The following is a 17,913-nucleotide window of genomic DNA, read 5'->3' as shown; positions in this document are numbered from 1 at the left end:
TGTAAAACAGTGACGAGTGTTTATTTGAGCACATAACAACACTCCGATCATCTGTTTAACGAGACTGTGTAAACCACTGCAAAACAAGCCAGGTTTACAACAGTAGCTCGCTACTTGGAGTCTACGCATTGGTAGTGTCAGATTCACAACCGAATTAGCTCGAATGAAGTATATTGATTGTTCAGCCTGTTGCCTGTTGCGCAAATTCACGACATCCACGACAAATCGGCACTGATGCTCGGCATTAGTTGAAATACCCTTACATGACAAGTTATGGCACCCCAAGCAACCTTTTTAAAGCACTATGAGTAAGCTATTCTTTACAGCAGCAACCCAGTCATCCCGTTGTCCTGTTTTTATGTCCCATATATAAATAGGACTAATTTACAGCTGTTTGAACTTTAAGCAAATCTGACAATGGGTGCCATTGGAGAAATGTCTTATTTTCTGATTCAAAAACTGAATAATCTAATTCTTAGTCTGTGAATGGCTCGTAGGATGAGATGCAGTGCTGTTGTATGAAGGGTGGTGGGTTCGAATCCATTCAGAGGTGCAACACTTTTTTTCTTTTTTAAAGAAATTACAGTTTCAAGTCTTCTGGTTAATCCCAGTGTAACTATCTATTATGTCAATTCTACAACATTTTGCCATTTTGAAGGAGGAGTCCGCCATTGCTTCTTGCAGCTATATTTGTGAAATGTGTTTCTTTAGAAAATTGAATTATCCTGTGTCTCAGGATATCGTGCAGTTAGCTTATGTTATATATATAACCTATAACCTAGGCTATGTCTTAGGTAAGGTCTGAAACTGTTTGGCTCATCCACAGAAGCGAAAGTGCAGAGACAAGGATGAAGATGACGTCAGTGTGTGTAGCTTTGACATCAAGGTAAAGAAGAGCTTCCATCTTCTCAACCAGTTCACTTGTACTTCGGGAGCTTTCAGCTGAAAGCATTCTCAGTCATCCACTCAAAACACACATCAGAAACTGTGTCTCCCAAGAACTCTACGCACTCTTTATCTTACAGCCCAGAATATAATGTTACCATGACAGCCATTATGCCATTGCAGCCAGAATACAATGTTGTTGTCATAAAGTCAATTTAGTATGCATTTGGAAGAGTTTCCCAACAGCTCAACACTTTCTTTCCCCAGATGTGGTGCCTAATTGCAGTTCAGAATAGAACAGTGTTGTCATAAAGTCAGTTAAGTCTCAATTTGGAGGGTTGTTTTCTGATGTATCTTTTCCTGTTTTTCTCAATCCACAAAGCCTTGTTCTGTTTGTTTTTTTTTGTTTTAATGTGTATCTTCAAAATTTATTTTTGTTGAAATGTCTATCATGGCATAAAAAGAAAATGCCTGGCAGACCCATATCATCAAAAACTATCAGATAGAGAGATAAGGAAATGTTTGATGGGAGTAAAAAAAACTCTTCCACTCATCTCTACGGAGTTCTATCATTGGCTTTTATGTTGGTTTATTCAAGTTTGTGTTGGAAGGTAGTTGAGCAAGGCTTGTGAGATATACCATGTTCCTCCCTTAGCACTGTGGATGTATTGTTCTGGTGTGGGGTGGTCAACATTTGTAACCCATAGCAACATGGTTTTGTTATGGTCTTGTGTTTCACAACTGATGTCTAAACTGAGCACACTTCCATCTGGTGTGGTAGGACATCTAACTTTGATTCACCTTAGCGCCTCTGATGTCAGATACGGATGGATTTCTCATGCTTTAATTTCACTGGGTAGTGCTTTTTGAGGAATCCTTCATCAGACAAGAATCTGAGTCAAGTTTATTCTACCTTGAAACAATAACATCTATTCCTCTTAGACAATTAATAACCCTAGATTACATTACATTTATTTTGCATACACTTTTATCCAAAGCTACATACAAATAGAGCGAATAGAAAGTACATTATTATTATTAGAAGATCAGAGATAAGAAGTATATAGTTCTAACAGTATTTCAGTTGTCAGATTCAAGTAACAGTCTGTATAAAATGGCCACAGTGCAAAGTAACCACATCTCAACTACCAGGCAAGGTGAACAATAATCACATTTTAGCTACAGTGCAACAACAACGTCTAAGCTAGAATAGTGCAGCAAAATCAAAAGTTATATAATCGGGGCAACATCAAATAATCTTGTTTTCAAGTCATTTTATTGTCATGGTTCTATGCTGAAATGTTTGCTTCTAAGGCTCCAAGGGAGCTAAGGCTGGACCCACAGTTGCATCACCTCAAGATTGGACAATTCCAGCTGATTAACAGCCCCACTTCCTTGTTCTCACAGCCAGTCTGATTCTACCCTGTCTCTCTAGACATTGTGTTTTTGTCCAGTGTTAGGGAGCTGGATTAGGGTAGGCATGGCTGACTTTAGTTAGAACCAGTAACACACTGTTTGAAATCAAACATGAGCGTGATACAGGTGTGTTTATTTTACTGGACTCCCTAGAAACCCCAACATTCAAAACAATGATAACAACAAAATGATCACCCTCACAGCCCATGGGTCTGTGTGCTGACTAGCTAGGTTCCAAAACTTTCCTTTTTCCTGCGTGTGTCTGCAAATCCAAGGAGTCAGATGGCTGAGTGGTTAGGGAATCGGGCTAGTAATCAGAACCAGTACCAGTTTGATTCCCGGCCGTGCCAAATGATGTGTCCTTGGGCAAGGCACTTCACCCTACTTACCTCGGGGGGAATGTCCCTGTACTTACTGTAAGTCGCTCTGGTTAAGAGCGTCTGCTAAATGACTAAATGTAAATGTGCTTCCTGTTGAACATATGTGGCTGTCAGCCACAGGTGTGTCTGTGACTGTTTCTATCCGATCTGTGTGATCAGTGTCACTGCCAGTCTGTGGTTCGTGTTTACCTCTCTTTGTTTTGTAGCAACCAAGGAAGCTGTAGGTGTGAACGTTGGGTAAAACCCGCTTAAGGAAACTGTTGAGTAACCAGAGGATGTCTGAATTCTTGAAAGACTTTGCTGATGTTTGTTGTTGTTGGGCACTGGAGGGTAGGCCTGTCATCATCTGCCCCTTTTGTCCCAGATTCTATTTGACAAAATACGTACATTGGTAGATACGATGTGTTTTCTGAGAATGTGTTCAGGACCTTCCCTCTGGAACCTCCACCAGAGGGCAGTGCAGACACTAAAGCTGCTGTCTGTGTGTGTTTCTGTGTGTTTCAGCTCTGCATCTAATATCATTTCCAGACCTCCAATTAAAGGCTGCGGTGTCCCCAATGCCGAAGCGAAGTGGATGTTCTGTTCACGTCTGTGGACCTGTCTGTCCCTGGCAGGAAGGTGGAGTGAAGAGGGCCCATCAGGTGACTCACTCGCTCCTGTCTCACAGAAAGAGAGTGTGTGTGTGTGTCACACCTTTACAGCTGCTCTGAGTAACTGAGGGCCTACAGGAAAAGCAGGTTCAGCCATGTTTTGTTGTGTGTTTTTTTTGTGCAGCCACACACACACACAGACCAGAGAGCTTGTTCCCCCACTTGTCTCCCTTGCTCTGGGTGACTAACAAGGAGGACGACATGGCTGCAATGACTGGAACTTCAAGCAGCCTAGTTTATTGAAAGGCAGCTGTATAGTGATCGATACCAGACACAGATTCAGAGGGTCGCTAACGCGTGATCATTTTAACTGTTTAGAAAACAATCCAAAATATAGCAGCAAGCAGCAATGGCGAATTCCTCCTTCAAAATGGCAAAATGTTGTAAAATTAACATAATAGATAGTTACACTAGGATTAACCAGAAGACTTGAAACTGTAATTTCTGTCAGAATAAAAAATAAATCTTTGTACCTCTGACTGGATTCGAATGCACCACACTTTACTCATTAGCATTGCGTCTCATCCTACTAAGCCATTCATAGACTTGGACATTAGATCATTCTGTTTTTGAATCAGAAAATAAGCCATTTCTCCAATGTTACCCATTGTCAGATTTGGTTAAAGTTCAAACAGCTGTAATTTTGTCCTATTTATATATAAGACATAAAAACTGGACAACGGGATGACTGGGTTGCTGCTGTAAAGAATAGCTTACTGGTAGTACTTTAAAAAGGTTGCCTGGGGTGCCATAACTTGTCATGTAAGGGAATTTCAAATCAAGTTCTTGAAATGAATTTGCACAACAGGGAACAGGCTGAACAATCAATATACTTCATTCGAGCTAATTCGGTTGTGAATCTGACACTACCATGCGTAGACTCCAAGTAGCTAGCTACTGTTGTAAACCTGGCTTGTTTTGCAGTGGTTTACAGTCTCGCTAAACATATGATCGGAGTGTTGATATGGGCTCATTTAAACACTCATCGCTATGTTTTACAACCGGAGGATTGACCGGAAGAATAGAAACCGTTCTTTAAAAAAAAAGGATTTTGTGCCTTTGAACCTACAACCCTTCATTTACCAGCACACTGTCTCATCCAATTGAGCCAATGCCAGATCTGGACGCCACATTCAGTCATCAACTGGGTAATAAAATAAGATGTTTCTCCAATGGCAAGTGTTATCAGGTTTGGTCCAAGCTCAAACAGCTGTAATTCAGTCGAATTTTCACATATCAAGCTGAAACTTTGCAAGGTACTTCAGGGTGGTGTCATCTTAAAGCCTATTAGGTTTGAAAAACCATCATTCAAAATGACATGATTTAGTGACACAAACTTTTTGAGGCAATGTGGACATTTACATAAATACACCCCTTTCAGCCATTTTGTATTTGATTCAACTCTCTTCAGTAACATTTTTTAATATGTCAATGATACATATCTGTACAACATTTCTAGTCAATGTGACCTTTTTTGTAGGAGATCTATTTTGAAGGTTTTTGCAAATTATCACTGTACAGGAAAATCCATCATGGCGGACCTTATGCGTCCTTGAGGCTTTTTTGTTCCTCACGAAAAATGAGGCATGCACACCAAGTTTCAGAAGAATTGGAGTAATGGGGTGGAAATGCCATCACTTTGAAAATCTAACTTTTGGGCGTGGCCTATGGTGCCCCCTATGGTCCAATTTCGCCCATATTTGGTGTGGGGGTACCCACTTGGAAAATAATAATAAGAATACTAACAAAAACAATAGGTTCCCTCCTACCGGAGGAACCCTAATAATACCAACAATTACAATAGGGTTCCTCCTGACGAAGGAATCCTAATAATAATACTAGTGCTGTCAAACGATAATAATTTTAAATCGCGATTAATCGCATTAATAGCATATTTAACTCGCAAATAATTGCACATTTGTATCTATTCTAAATGTCCCTTGATTTCTTTTTGTCCAATTATTTTTTCTAATTGTAATGCTCTTATCAACATGGAAAAGTGGATTGGATTGCTTGGTGCAAATGTTTTTTTTTAAATTGAAAACAACATTGCAATCGCCTGGCTTTGACGAGGGGGCGGAGAATTCGCATCAGGTTTGTGCTTGGCCATCAAGTGGTATTTCAGACTGGACGTGCTGCGATGATAGCTCAGTTCACAACGACAAAACACACAGATCACTTTGGTCTTGTCAATGGAACCATTTGGCAACTTTTAAAAGTAAACTTTCCATTCAGAATCTTATTGGCGTCCATTTCGGCGTCTCGCGCTAGACATCCACTCAAAACGTAACGTTAGCCTACTACTATTTAGCCGGCTTGCAAGCCCAAACAAGTGTGTGTGGCGTGGCTGTTGTTTTGTTTCCGGTCTAGCTAGATCCGGTGTGGTGTTGTAGTTTTTCTAACGTCAGTAGTTCTTGCAACAGCATGTGCAAAAACTACAATGTTAGCTAGGCCAAAAAGAACGTTAATCCCGCGATAAGAAAATGTACGCTGTTAAAATGGGTTTGCGTTAACGCCGTTAATAACGCGTTAAACTGACAGAACTAAATAATACCAACAATTACAATAGGTTTCCTCCTGACGGAGGAATCCTAATCAACAAGGTGCTAGTTCCGGGCTGTGTGTCTGCCAGTTGTTTTCTGACCATCTGGATGTTTTCCTCCCTGTTGCGGCACACATTTACACATGCGTTTGGCCTCCTTCACACCTCAACGTTGTGAGGGAGAATTGGATCATCCCCATTGGTTCTTACTGTTTCCTCCAACACACACACAGCAGGTCACTGAAACAGTTTTACAACATTTCCAAATTCCCACTGTGGTACGTTACCCAGTTCTTCACGGTCAAACACCTCCTGTTCAGCAGTCCATTCGCATGGCACGTATTTCAGCCTGGCTCTTAGTTGATATCCACAGATGTGGACATTTAGAAATCTCTGCTCTGCTTCAATTATTTAGGTCCTGCACAAAACGTCTGACTTAGTTGGTCTGAAAGAAGACTTCACCATGAGACACAAGGGATTATCTTTTGAGTACTCTTACCGAAATTTGAGTTTATTTTCTATCCGGTTGTAGAGTTGCCTTGCCAGCGACACTTTGTTGTACTCTAAAACCATCTTCACAGCACAAGCCTCCTTTAACCCAAGCTTACCTTCCTGTACACTCTCCCTCTGTAATATACAGGTTTCAGTGCTGGCAGTGTCTGATGTGGGGGATAGTTTATTTTCTATCCGGTTGTAGAGTTGCCTTGCCAGCGACACTTTGTTGTACTCTAAAACCATCTTCACAGCACAAGCCTCCTTTAACCCTAGCTTACCTTCCTGTACACTCTCCCTCTGTAATATACAGGTTTCAGTACTGGCAGTCTCGGATGTGGGGGATAGAGAGTTGGTAGTTGTGTGCTCCTCTCATTGATGTTATAATTGTGTGCCCCCCCCCCCCTGTGGTTTAACTCTGGTCCGTCAAAATACTTATGAAGTGAGACCAAAACAGAATGTTTACAGTTGCGGCAATCACCAACTACTTCAATACACTCCTCAGTAAAGTGATCCTTTTCTCAACCCCCCCCCACCCCCTTTCCCATTCATAGTGGGAGGACCGTAGTCAGGAAGCCCATCCCAGTCCTGACTCTCAGTACTTAAGCCCTCCCTCCCTGCCCCAGCCTCAGACCAACGCTTACAGAGTATGAGTGTGTGTGTGTGTGTGTGTGTACAAAGACCCTCTCCCAAAACAGAGGAAGAAGAGGGGTGTTCTTATTTACAAAAAATTTCATTCACACAAATCTTTTTTTTTTTTACAAGCATTTCCATGTGGAATATTCTTAACTGACCCTCAGGATTAGGTGGATCGTTTTTTGTTTTCCTACAAAGCTATGGTGGCTTACGATGAACTGGGTAGCTTGGTGCCCACTAAACGGACTTTACAAGTGATAGACTACCAGAACCAAGCCAACAAAGAGTCAGAGGTGAGATATTCCAGGGGAGATGAAGAACAAATGAATTGTTTGTTGTATGTGCTTGCTTTAGTGTTACTTATTGTCATTCCGACAGAAACGTATTGCTTTTTTGTCCTGTATCACATCTATGAGTGAATCAGCTCCTAGCCCTTTTCTTATCTCTCCCCAACCCTGCTCAGTATAGCTCTGTGTGGGTGTGTGTGTGTGCACGCGTTCTCAAACTGTGATTGTGAGATTAAGCGCTGTACCTTGTTCAGCCCGTTTTCAGAATGCTATGTTTCTGATACTGACTCCAGATAACTCCAGTTATATGGCTTCCTTTCACCTGGGCAGCGAGGAGATTGGTTCCCCTTGGGTTTTGCATATTTCTTGTCTGATTGGAGTTACCTAAGCAGGTACTTCTGCTTAGAGGGATGGGGTGTAAGCCCGAACCCCAATACTCCCCCTTACCCCTTCGTTTTGCGCATTCCCGTGAGAACTAGTGGTGTCCCAATACTCTTTTTTTTTTGCTAGGGGTAGGGGTAAAACCAAGTAAGATCGGGAGCTTACTTGAAACCTAGGGCTATGTGAATACTGCGCAACCGGCAACAATGGCAGCCAGACCATCCAAAGAGTCCAATAAACGTGATATTTTTGGCTTAATTAATTGATATGACAGTCTTGTTTTGTGTTATACACAGTCCTGAACATATATATTTGCATTTTCCTAATTGAAAAGTTTCAAAAAATCGCTAGTTTGGTACGCTAATGTTACAGTGCTGAATTGCACAACAGTCCCGCATTTCATTGACTGGCATGTCTACAGTTTTAAGTAAACTCCATTAGCAGCAAATTTCGCTTAATATCAGTGCATAACACTACTTGCTTTGGAGATATCGATACGTGCTAGATGACGTACCTGTAACCAAGTGGTGTCCCATTTCTTAGGGATATGTAGCCCTTACCCCTCAGTTTCAAGGGCCAAGGGCTAGGGGTAAACTAAGGAGTAAGGGGTGAGGGGGAGTATTGGGATTCGGCCTAAGTATCCCCTATCTATTTGGATCAAAGTATTTGTGTCAGACATGGAAAGGGTATTACCTTAGAATTGTAGGTGCCATTGGGTGTATCATTATGTATGTGTGTGTGTGGTTGGTGTAGGTCGTACAGCCCCACAGCAGGGTGCTCAGGTGAAGAAGTTCCAGGTGTGAGTGCTTCCATGGCCGGCTGAAAGCATTCCTCCAGTCCAGGCTTAATTAGAGGGACAGGGAGGGGGAGGGGAGTGAAACCAAACCCAGGTGTGTTGCCTGACCTCCTCCTGTGTGAGCTGGAGGTAGTTCTTAATGACTGGCTGGTTGGCTGACTCTGCAGAACTCAGTTCTCTACAGACTGCATTCTTCCTTCCATTCTGTGGCTGTTGTGGTTTTAGTTTTGGAAAAGGGTTCTTCAGTTGACCTGTAAAAAGAAGGTTGAATGTTTCATGAAAAAAGGCTAACCACAGATTTTATTTCATTAAGTTAGAAAAACAACAAGAAAAGTATTTATATGACTGATACAAATAATTGGAACTATGTAACAATATCTAAATTATATACTCAACTGACTTTTTAAAGTCTGTCAATGTTGTGTGTGTTTGTTCTTTCTTAAAAAAAATTCCAGTCACAGTTGAGTGGTGACCTCAGTTCTTTTGTCTGAGCTCAGACTAAATAGTCGTATTCCCCTCCCAGCCATATCTGCAGGACTGTAATCATGGCGTGCAGATCTGGGACTGAAAGCACACACACGCACCCCCCTGCACAGTGGTACGTTAAAGGGAGAGCAAGGGCATAGGAAAGGTATCTTTCGGGGGCCTTGTTTTGGGAAAGGTGAGAGGCTGGAGTACCATATCATAAGCACCAACGCTGGGTCCTGGCAGGTTTCTTGGAGAGAGCTGGACTTCAGTGTCTCCTGGGAGCTCAGTACAGTCAGTTTGCCAAGAATAGAGTCCTCTGTCTGTCATGTTGCCCTCGCTAAGTGGGTGTACAAAGAGCAGGACTAGAGACCCTTTGTTAGTCCAGTCTTCCCCCACCCCACTGGTAGGAAAAAGACAGTGGACAACACACATTTCCAATGTTGACTTTGGAAGACCACTGACTTTGAAAGCAAACCCAGCCCTTTATGTCACTTGAACTCTTTTGTCCGTCAAGTTTGATTAGTTTCTGCGTAGAGTTTGGGCTGTATAAAACATTTGTTTCCCTCTCTCTCAACCGAGAGCCCCAGAGCAGAGGTCTACTCAGTTTTAAACCGGGTCAGTTAAAGGGTGTCTCTCACGGCAATGTAAACTGGGCCATCAGTCCAAATCGGCTGGTTGCGCTTCGTTTGTTGGCTCGGCTAAGAGCCGGGGCCCTGCAAGTTTTTCTGGGCTCATCCGGTGATTGCTGGCAGATGTCGGGAGAAAGACAGACGTCACGTCGGGCCGTAACCTAACCATGGCTGCAGTACTTGCCACGCCAGCCCTCTGGCCTGTAGAACGCTAGGCGTATCTGTCTCATAGCTGTGTCTGTCTGTCGCCCAGAACGGGACCCTGAATCTCGCTGAGATTTGGTGAGCCAAGGTAAAAAAGAAAAAGGTAAAAAAAAAGAAAAAGGGCAAGTCAGGAGAAAACGAGTCCATGGGCCTTTTAGAAACATTAATGTCAAGTTTTATGAGATATATTTTTCCCTACCCACCTGAAACATCACCTCAGAAGAAGATAATTACAGCTGTGGCCTTCTCACCCTACCATGTGTTTTGTTTGAGAGGGGGAACAAGAGATCTAATTTTTCTGAAATCGTTACCTCACCTCTGTGACTCTTTGATGCCTTCGCCGGTTTGGGCTTTTGGCAGTGAGCCAGGCCTGGGGGATTGAGGGGAAGGGGGTGGAGGGTGTGTACCTGGCCCAGGTGTGGTGCTGCTCTCACGCAAAGTCTGCAGGGGCCTGTTCCAAATCAGAGATAAAAAAGGGAGGGGGGGGGCAAGGCGGGGTTTGTCATCACAGCCAGGCCTTGGATGTTTACCGTCGTCAGGCCATAATGCTGACAAGGTTTGTGTGTGATAGACTGTTGGACAGCTGAGTGCGTGGTAATTCCTGGCATGCTTTCTGACTCCCCTTCTCCAGCCCAGCAGCAGTCAGGAGGAGACAGAGAGGGAGGGAGGGTCTTTGTGCTCTCCTAGCCAACTCACACACTTACACACTCACGCACACCCTGATCCTTGTCAAGAAAGACCTCCCTGATAGCAGCTCAAGACTTGGCGTTAAGGTCATGTAACTTCAGTTCATGGCAGAGAACCTTTTGGGAATGCATTCCGGTTTAGCCTAGTGTAGCTTTAACCAGTGCTACAAAGTAGTTTCTGATAAACTTTTAAAATCTTTCTATTGCTCTCTCTCTCTTGTCCTTGCTCGTCCTCCAGGAACCCAGCAACAAGCGCGTCCGTCCTCTCGGCAGGGTGACGTCGCTAGCTAACCTCATCGCTCCAGTCAGGAATGGGGCCGTCTGGCGCTTCGGCCAAACTATCCAGGTTAGGCCCCCTCTGCCCCTTAACCCCCCCCATCAAATCCTCTCCCTTCCTTAGCCGGCCCCCCTCCACCCACACACACACCCATCTGAAAAGCTACTCAACCATCCCCTAAGCGTAAACGTTAACGAATCATCCCTTCCCCTTTTTGTGTATTTTTTCCCCCCATTTTATTTGGGGACCATGCGCAGTCCATCTCCTTCCGGGGCGATGGCAAGTCGCCGGGCGGACCCCAGAAGGCGTGCTGCAAGGCTGCGGTGGCGCCCAGCCCTCCCAAGAGGAGGAACAGCACCCTCTGGTCTGAGACCCTGGACGTCCACCAGAAGGGAACCTTCTCCACCAAGGAGATCAAGAGACAGGAGGTGAGGTCCACCACGACTTTCACCCTAACGCACCATTCACTTTGTCTCACTAAGATAAGCAAAAAATGGCCTTTAATGGGTTTCAAACTCAGACACATTGATCATATCCTAGCTAGCGAGAGGTTTTCAAACACCAGAAGGATTTCTTGCCTCCAGCTCTTTTTAGTTCTCCCCCCCTTCCCCCTCTCTCGTTTCTCTTCATCTGTTTGTTTTACACTCAGCCTCAGTATTTGTACCCAGTTAGGGGGGGTTAAAAAGCCTTCATGACCCATTCTGCCCCAACGTGTCCTGACAGTGTGAGCTAACATGGACCGGTAAGGTGTGACAATCTAACAACCACCCCCCAGTACTCCCCCCACACTCCAGCAGACATGTCAACCAACTGACAGAAACCCAACACTGGACCCAGTATGAGAGAGCACAGAAAGATAGAGGGAGAAAAAGATTTGAAGGTTGAGTTGTGTCTGTTAGGCTGGATAATAGAAATATACATCCTGTTTTAAAATATGCCTTTCAACCCCTGTCCCCCCTCCCCAGGCCATATTTGAGCTGTCTCGAGGAGAACAGGACCTTATCGAAGACCTCCAGCTAGCACGCAAGGTTCGTACTCTTTTTCTGTCCTCCACCCCCTTCCCCGCTGAGCTGCACTCGGCCTTCTCCCCCTCATCCTCCTCGTAAACAAATGAGAAAAGCCCTCAACTGACCCAAGCGTTTGTCATCCCCCCCCCCCCAGGCGTACCATGATCCTATGCTGAAGCTGTCCATCATGTCCGAGGTAGAACTCGGCCACCTGTTTGGCGACCTGGACGCCTACATCCCCCTCCACGAGGAGCTGCTGGCCCAGCTTGCTAAGGCCACAGGCCTAGACGGCACCGTGGGCCAGATAGGGCACATTGTCCTCAACTGGGTAGGTGCCAATGAAGCAGATCTCATAAAGGCTCTCCCTGTGTCCAGTAGAATAGTTGTTTTTTGTTTGTTTTTATTTTTTTAACCATTTTTGTTGTTTTTGTTTTTCAAGTTGCCGAGGCTGAATGCCTACAGGGACTACTGCAGCAACCAGCTAGCAGCCAAGGCCCTACTGGACCAGAAGAAGCAGGATGCACGTGTACAGGACTTCCTGCAGCGCTGCCTGGAGTCTCCTTTCAGCAGGAAGCTGGACCTGTGGAGCTTCCTGGACATCCCCCGCTCTCGCCTTGTCAAGTACCCCCTTCTCCTGCGAGAGATCTTGCGACACACGCCGCCCGAACACCCCGACACAGCCAGCCTGGAAGAAGCGGTACGACCACGAGAGAGACACACACACGCTCGCTCATCCACACACACTCCCTCATCCACACACGTCCGCTCATCCACACGCACACACCTCAGGTATTTTAACAGGCATTTCTATAACCTTGTTTCTGTTGTATGTGTCCAGATCTCCGTCATCCAGGGCGTGCTGTCTGACATCAACACCAAGAAGGGTGAGTCAGAGTGCCAGTATTACATCGACAAGATGGAGTACCTGGACGAGAGGCAGAGGGACCCACGCATCGACCAGTGCAAGAGCCTGCTGTGTCACGGCGAGCTGCGCAACAAGAGCGGAACGGTGAGCGATCTAACACACACACGTGCGCATCCTTAGACTCCATAGTAGTCCCAAGTTGTTCACTGTCCGTCAGCCAATGCCTTTTTTTCAACAAACTCACGTTATCATTTACTCAAAAACTCTACCACTCATCTCTTAAAAGTCTGTTAGGAATGCAAGTGACTATTCCTGAGATTAAGCTACTTTCAGCGCTGCGGTTGTTTTTAACCATTTATATATTTCTCTCCTTCCAGAAGCTGCACGTGTTCCTGTTCACCCAGCTCCTGGTCCTCACACGGCCCGTCACACGCAATGAGCACCACTGCTTTCAGGTGTACCGGCAGCCCATCCCGGTGCAGAACCTGGTTCTGGAGGACCTTCAGGACGGGGATGTGAGGATGGGTGGCTCGTTCCGAGGGGCGTTCAGCAACGCTGACAAAGGTAAAGCCCAAACACCCCCTTTTCAAGTCCTGTTCCATAAAAATACATTATTGATCAGGTGAATAACTGAATCATTCATTTAACTGAATTCATGCTCCTGTTGGGTGATTGGGAGTTGATGTTCCTAGACTTTTTTTGACTGTGTTCATTCTCTTTCTCCTTTCCCAGCCAAGAACATTTTCCGCGTGCGTTTCCAGGACCCAGCCCAGGGCCAGTCCCACACACTGCAGGTCAATGACATCTTCCACAAGCAGCAGTGGCTCAACTGCCTCCGCAGCGCCATCTCTGTCCACGGGCCCCACCTTCCCGCCGCCCAGCCCGCCTCACCCCTCCCCGCTGCCGCGGGGGGCGATGCGCGCCTCCTGCAACGCCGCTCCTCTTCCCTCTCCGCCGTCATCTACATGGAGGGGGCTGACAAGAACTGCCCTCTGACATCTGCATCCGCCCCCAGCTCACCCTGCAGGAACGACAGCCCCAGCCCCGCCTCTACCCCCTCACCACACTCATCCCGCTCCCCCTCATCACCAACATTGCCACTTACTTCACCCCTGCCACACAAAACCAAAAAGGACAAGAGGTCTCTCTGTTCCCTAGGGAAAAGGAAAGAGACTATGGTGTAGGAGGAGGAGGAAGGGAGAAAATTTACTCCTGGGGACATTTTGTTTGTAGATACTGGTGGGGGGGGGGGGGGATCCTCACAGGACATCACTGGGGTATTTATACGTTTTGTGTGTATTATTATTATTACCGTGTTCTGTTTTACTGTCCTCATTGGCAGCTAAGTTTCCTTCACCCCCCTCCATCCCCCCCCCGTCTTTGTTTCAGTCCACAGTGGCTGCATGCATACCTGGGTACTGCAGTATTCCGGAGACCATGGCTTCTGGTTGTAGTTTTACCATTACAATGAGCAAGCATACATGGTCACCCATGAATCTGTGTAGAAGTTATGCATCAATTTCTGTTTACTGCTCCTTTGGGAATGGGTAAGCATTAATATGTAACAAAAAGTTGTACTTTTTTATCATTTGAATCTTTCTGCAGCTATATTTTATTTTAATACAACACTGTTGTTAGCCCAATTCAAAGTTATTTGAACCTTGTTTGGGAATATGGAGGTGGAAAAAAGGATGAGCACCCACAAAAGACAACACGGATATGAACACTGAACACCATTGCTTCAAAAAAAGTTTTGTTAGTTACTCTACTGGAGGACAAGTATTAGTTTTTGTACATTCCTTTAATGAAATGATGTTACCATGATCCAGTCACCTTGTTGCAATGACAGGCAGTTGAAGGAAGTCATGTAAATCCAATCAAATTGCATATGATTTTCATTTACTTTTGAAATGTTTGTCAAATATTTATCGCTGCACAAAAGGTAGTGTTGTCATGTTATATGACGTCCAAAGTAACTATAGAGAAAGGTATTTTGTTTAACTCAGTCTTCAGCGAAAAACAACAGTAGCCAAAAAATTACTGAGCTATGGTGATTTAAAAGCGAACTCTTCCTAATTAAATGGATCACTTTTCAATGTAGCATCTTGGAACTAATGGGACAGACTGCACTGTTGGCTGCAACAAACAATGACATATGCTTGTCTAAAAGGATTTTGTTTGTAGGTGAGACAATGTTAGCCAAAAAAGTTATAAATATGTTGAAGGACTAGAGAATGTCTGCAGAAAGCAGGAGGGGAGGAGGGGGAAAGATGGAAACGTAGGATTTTGAAGAAACTTAGAAGTTGGATGTTTGGTGCGTAACCAAACAATGATAGCTCTCTGACAGAGCTGAGTGGTTCCTTGTTCAAAATGGTTGTTTTAAGGCACTGGTGAAAAGCCATTGAATATAAAGAAGGATATTGTAAGTAAGGGAGGGAAAGAGAAGGTATGAGAAAGTAATGAAAAAAAGGATGTGTGTAAGATGTGTACGAAAGAAATAACAAGAGGGCGAAGGATGGAAAGAAATTACTGCAAATGTCTATACAACTGCCATAGCAGGTATGTAAGTATTTATGTGGTGTAAATCAATGATTATGGAACAATAAAGATCTATGTAAGATTTGCATCGTAACTTGAGTTTCTTGAAATGTTGTACTCCTTGATCTAGAGTAAGCAAGTCACTCAAGGACATCCTCTTCTAATTTGTCATGTGTAGGAAAATCTATTATGCATTGTACATTGAACCTTTTTTTGGTTCTGACGCTCTAACCTTAATGACTGTCAAAACATTTTGAAGCCCTATACTCTTATACTAATAATTATCAATTGGAGTATTAATGGAAAAAACGATAAAGCTACTTGAGAAAGAAGCAGACAGAAGAGTTGTATTATGCACTTGAAGGTTATACTGTCAAACTGACTGAAGAACATGAAAAAATGAAGATAGCGTGGCTCATTGGCTGGTCAATTCCCATGATGCAAGGCGGTAAATAGTGTTAACATTTGCCCATCAAATGTAACCATGAATTTTGTCTTTTAAATGTGTCTGCTTAAAATGTAGTGTTTTGTTACGTGGTAATTGTCATTGTTGTGCTGGTTTACCATTGTAACCATGAGTTAAATGACTGTTACTTTTGATAAGAAGAGTTGGATTATTTCAACATGAGTGCATATGCAGTAAATAGCTTCTCTCAGCTAAGAATCACTTGGCGAGGGCCCCCGTTCCTGTCAAGTGACGCAAGATCGGCGGCATTTGAGGGGCCCTTAACATTTAAATATATTAGTAAATCATAGTAAATGAACATTTATTCCGTTTACTTCTTGAAGTACTTACATTAATTGAAAGTACACTTGAAAGTATTGAAAAGTACACTTTGAGGTACTTTAGGAAGTATACTTCATGAATTGAAAGTGCACTACACAGGCTGCTTTACAGTATTCAAAAGTACACTTTGAGGTACTTTAGGAAGTATACTTCATGAATTGAAAGTGCACTACACAGGCTGCTTTACAGTATTCAAAAGTAAACCTCAAATACACAATAAGTGTACTTTAAAGTGTACTAAATGACCTAAAAAGTGGGCCAATTCAGTTTACTTAGTACAAAAATTGTATATAAATAAATACACTGCTAGTATACTTATGGTACCATGATAATAGTATACTTTTTATACTTAAGTATACTTACAAATTAAACTTTTTCGTAAGGGTCGCCCGACACCTCTTTCCTCAGAACCCCTGTTTCCACAGAAGAAAACGTTGTCTTGTCAAATGGGTCCTAACAAATGGTCCCCAAAGGCCTTTAGCACACTGATACAGATGTAGGACTCTCCTAGTCTGAGGAGTTTAGAAAGATCAAATTCTGAAGGTGACATGAATTTGATTTGGTTTTATGGTGTCAACTAAGATATGGAGTTAGGCCTTAAAGGGTTAACTAAAGTTCGGGAGGAAGGTGGCAAACCAAGACTCCTCCTTCTCCAATCAACTAATACACATCAGCCCGGAACATGGAATAATGCAACCAAACTCCCCTTGGTCAATTAAGAGTTCTGTATAAAGTATCTTCCATTCCTCTGGTCCCTGTGCTAGCATGTTGTTGTCAACCTCCCACCCTTCCCTTTCTGCTTCTCCCGTTCATCTATCCAGGCTTCCCAGGGGATCTGCTTGAGCTGTTGCTCGGCCGTGACCCACCCCAGTAACTCTCCGCCACAACCCGAGTCCATGCCCGGACCCCAAGCCCGGCTCTGCTACCGGCCTCCACCAACCACTCCAGGCTCGGCTCTCCTACCAGCCTCCTCCACCATTGGGCTTGGCTCTGCTACCATCTCTGCTTCAATAAAAGCTATCTATTCAATCTCTGGTGTGATTACTGAATTTGTGAAAATGTAGTAAAAAAGAGACAGAGACTTTTTCATCGCCCTAAAAAAACATAAGCCATTCATGGCATGCAAAGTAATTTTTTTGAATGGTTTACCTTCCAGCCGTTTGAATTTGTCTTGGCCCTTAGCAAGGCCAGCAGTCCGATTCAACTTTTTTAGAGAAATGGCCCCATGTCTGCTGGGGAGGAACAAGATAATTTTCTGAGCATTAGTTCATTCTATACATTTACATTTAGTCATTTAGCAGACACTCTTAGCCAGAGCGACTTACAATAAGTACAGGGACATTCTTCTGATTACTAGCCAGATTCCCTTACTGCTCAGCCATCTGACTCTGGATATACAACAAACATGTCTGCCTGCCTCTTGCCTAATTACTTTAATGAAGGTCTAACATACACAAGCACCTAAGTGTTGCAGTTCAACCAATGGATACATTTATAGTTTGTTGATGTCATGTATATTATCCAGGCTTTCAGAGTTTGCAGTCAGTAAACTGTTATAATATATTGTAAACGCCACTCTATTGTTTGAAACCCAGTTGAGAAGATAATAGATATTTTGTTTTGCTTGTTCTTTGAGAAGAGGACTAAAAGAGAGCTTACCGTCTGTGATTGTCGTTGTTAGACCAAATGTAACGGAGTTAAAACTGTGAAAATCGCTCCTCAGGTATGTAACAGGCCACCCGCATCAACAAAGAGCTAGCTTTTCTTTAGCCTCGTGACCCGGATTCACGAGGTTAGCACAGCTAACTGCCGGAGTGAGTTTCTGAGGGGTGAGTGTAACGGCCATTAACAGGGCAGCCTGTCGACCCATCTACTGGAGAATACATCTAGTTCATCTTAAACATATTTTTTCCTTACAATCTTACATGTCTTCTCAGTTTTATGTGTCTTCAAACAGTTACCATAAAGTTTGATTAAGTGTGTAGTA

The 17,913-nt window shown here is 43.8% G+C and overlaps 1 protein-coding gene across 2 annotated transcripts; it reads left to right on the top strand.

Moving 5' to 3' along the window:
• The first annotated feature begins 957 nt into the window (after positions 1 to 957).
• net1 (neuroepithelial cell transforming 1) lies at positions 958 to 15,225 on the top strand. 2 transcript variants are annotated; one of them, XM_084701834.1, is made up of 9 exons: positions 958 to 3,322; positions 10,691 to 10,798; positions 10,987 to 11,157; positions 11,695 to 11,757; positions 11,891 to 12,064; positions 12,176 to 12,433; positions 12,575 to 12,745; positions 12,979 to 13,165; positions 13,334 to 15,225. In XM_084701834.1, exons 1-9 carry the CDS (start codon positions 3,239 to 3,241, stop codon positions 13,783 to 13,785), a joined length of 1,668 nt encoding a protein of 555 aa, XP_084557960.1. In that variant the 5' UTR covers positions 958 to 3,238; the 3' UTR covers positions 13,786 to 15,225. The 2 variants fall into 2 exon arrangements, with proteins under 2 accessions (XP_084557960.1, XP_084557959.1); XM_084701833.1 differs by lacking the exon at positions 958 to 3,322 and adding an exon at positions 7,015 to 7,294.
• Positions 15,226 to 17,913: the final 2,688 nt, after the last annotated feature.

This window comes from Hypomesus nipponensis, chromosome 7, assembly GCF_054491055.1.
Source record: "Hypomesus nipponensis isolate SF chromosome 7, ASM5449105v1, whole genome shotgun sequence".
NCBI lineage: Eukaryota > Metazoa > Chordata > Actinopteri > Osmeriformes > Osmeridae > Hypomesus > Hypomesus nipponensis.
Note: the sequence above shows the minus strand (reverse complement) of the source record. Positions and strands in the feature narration are given on the sequence as shown.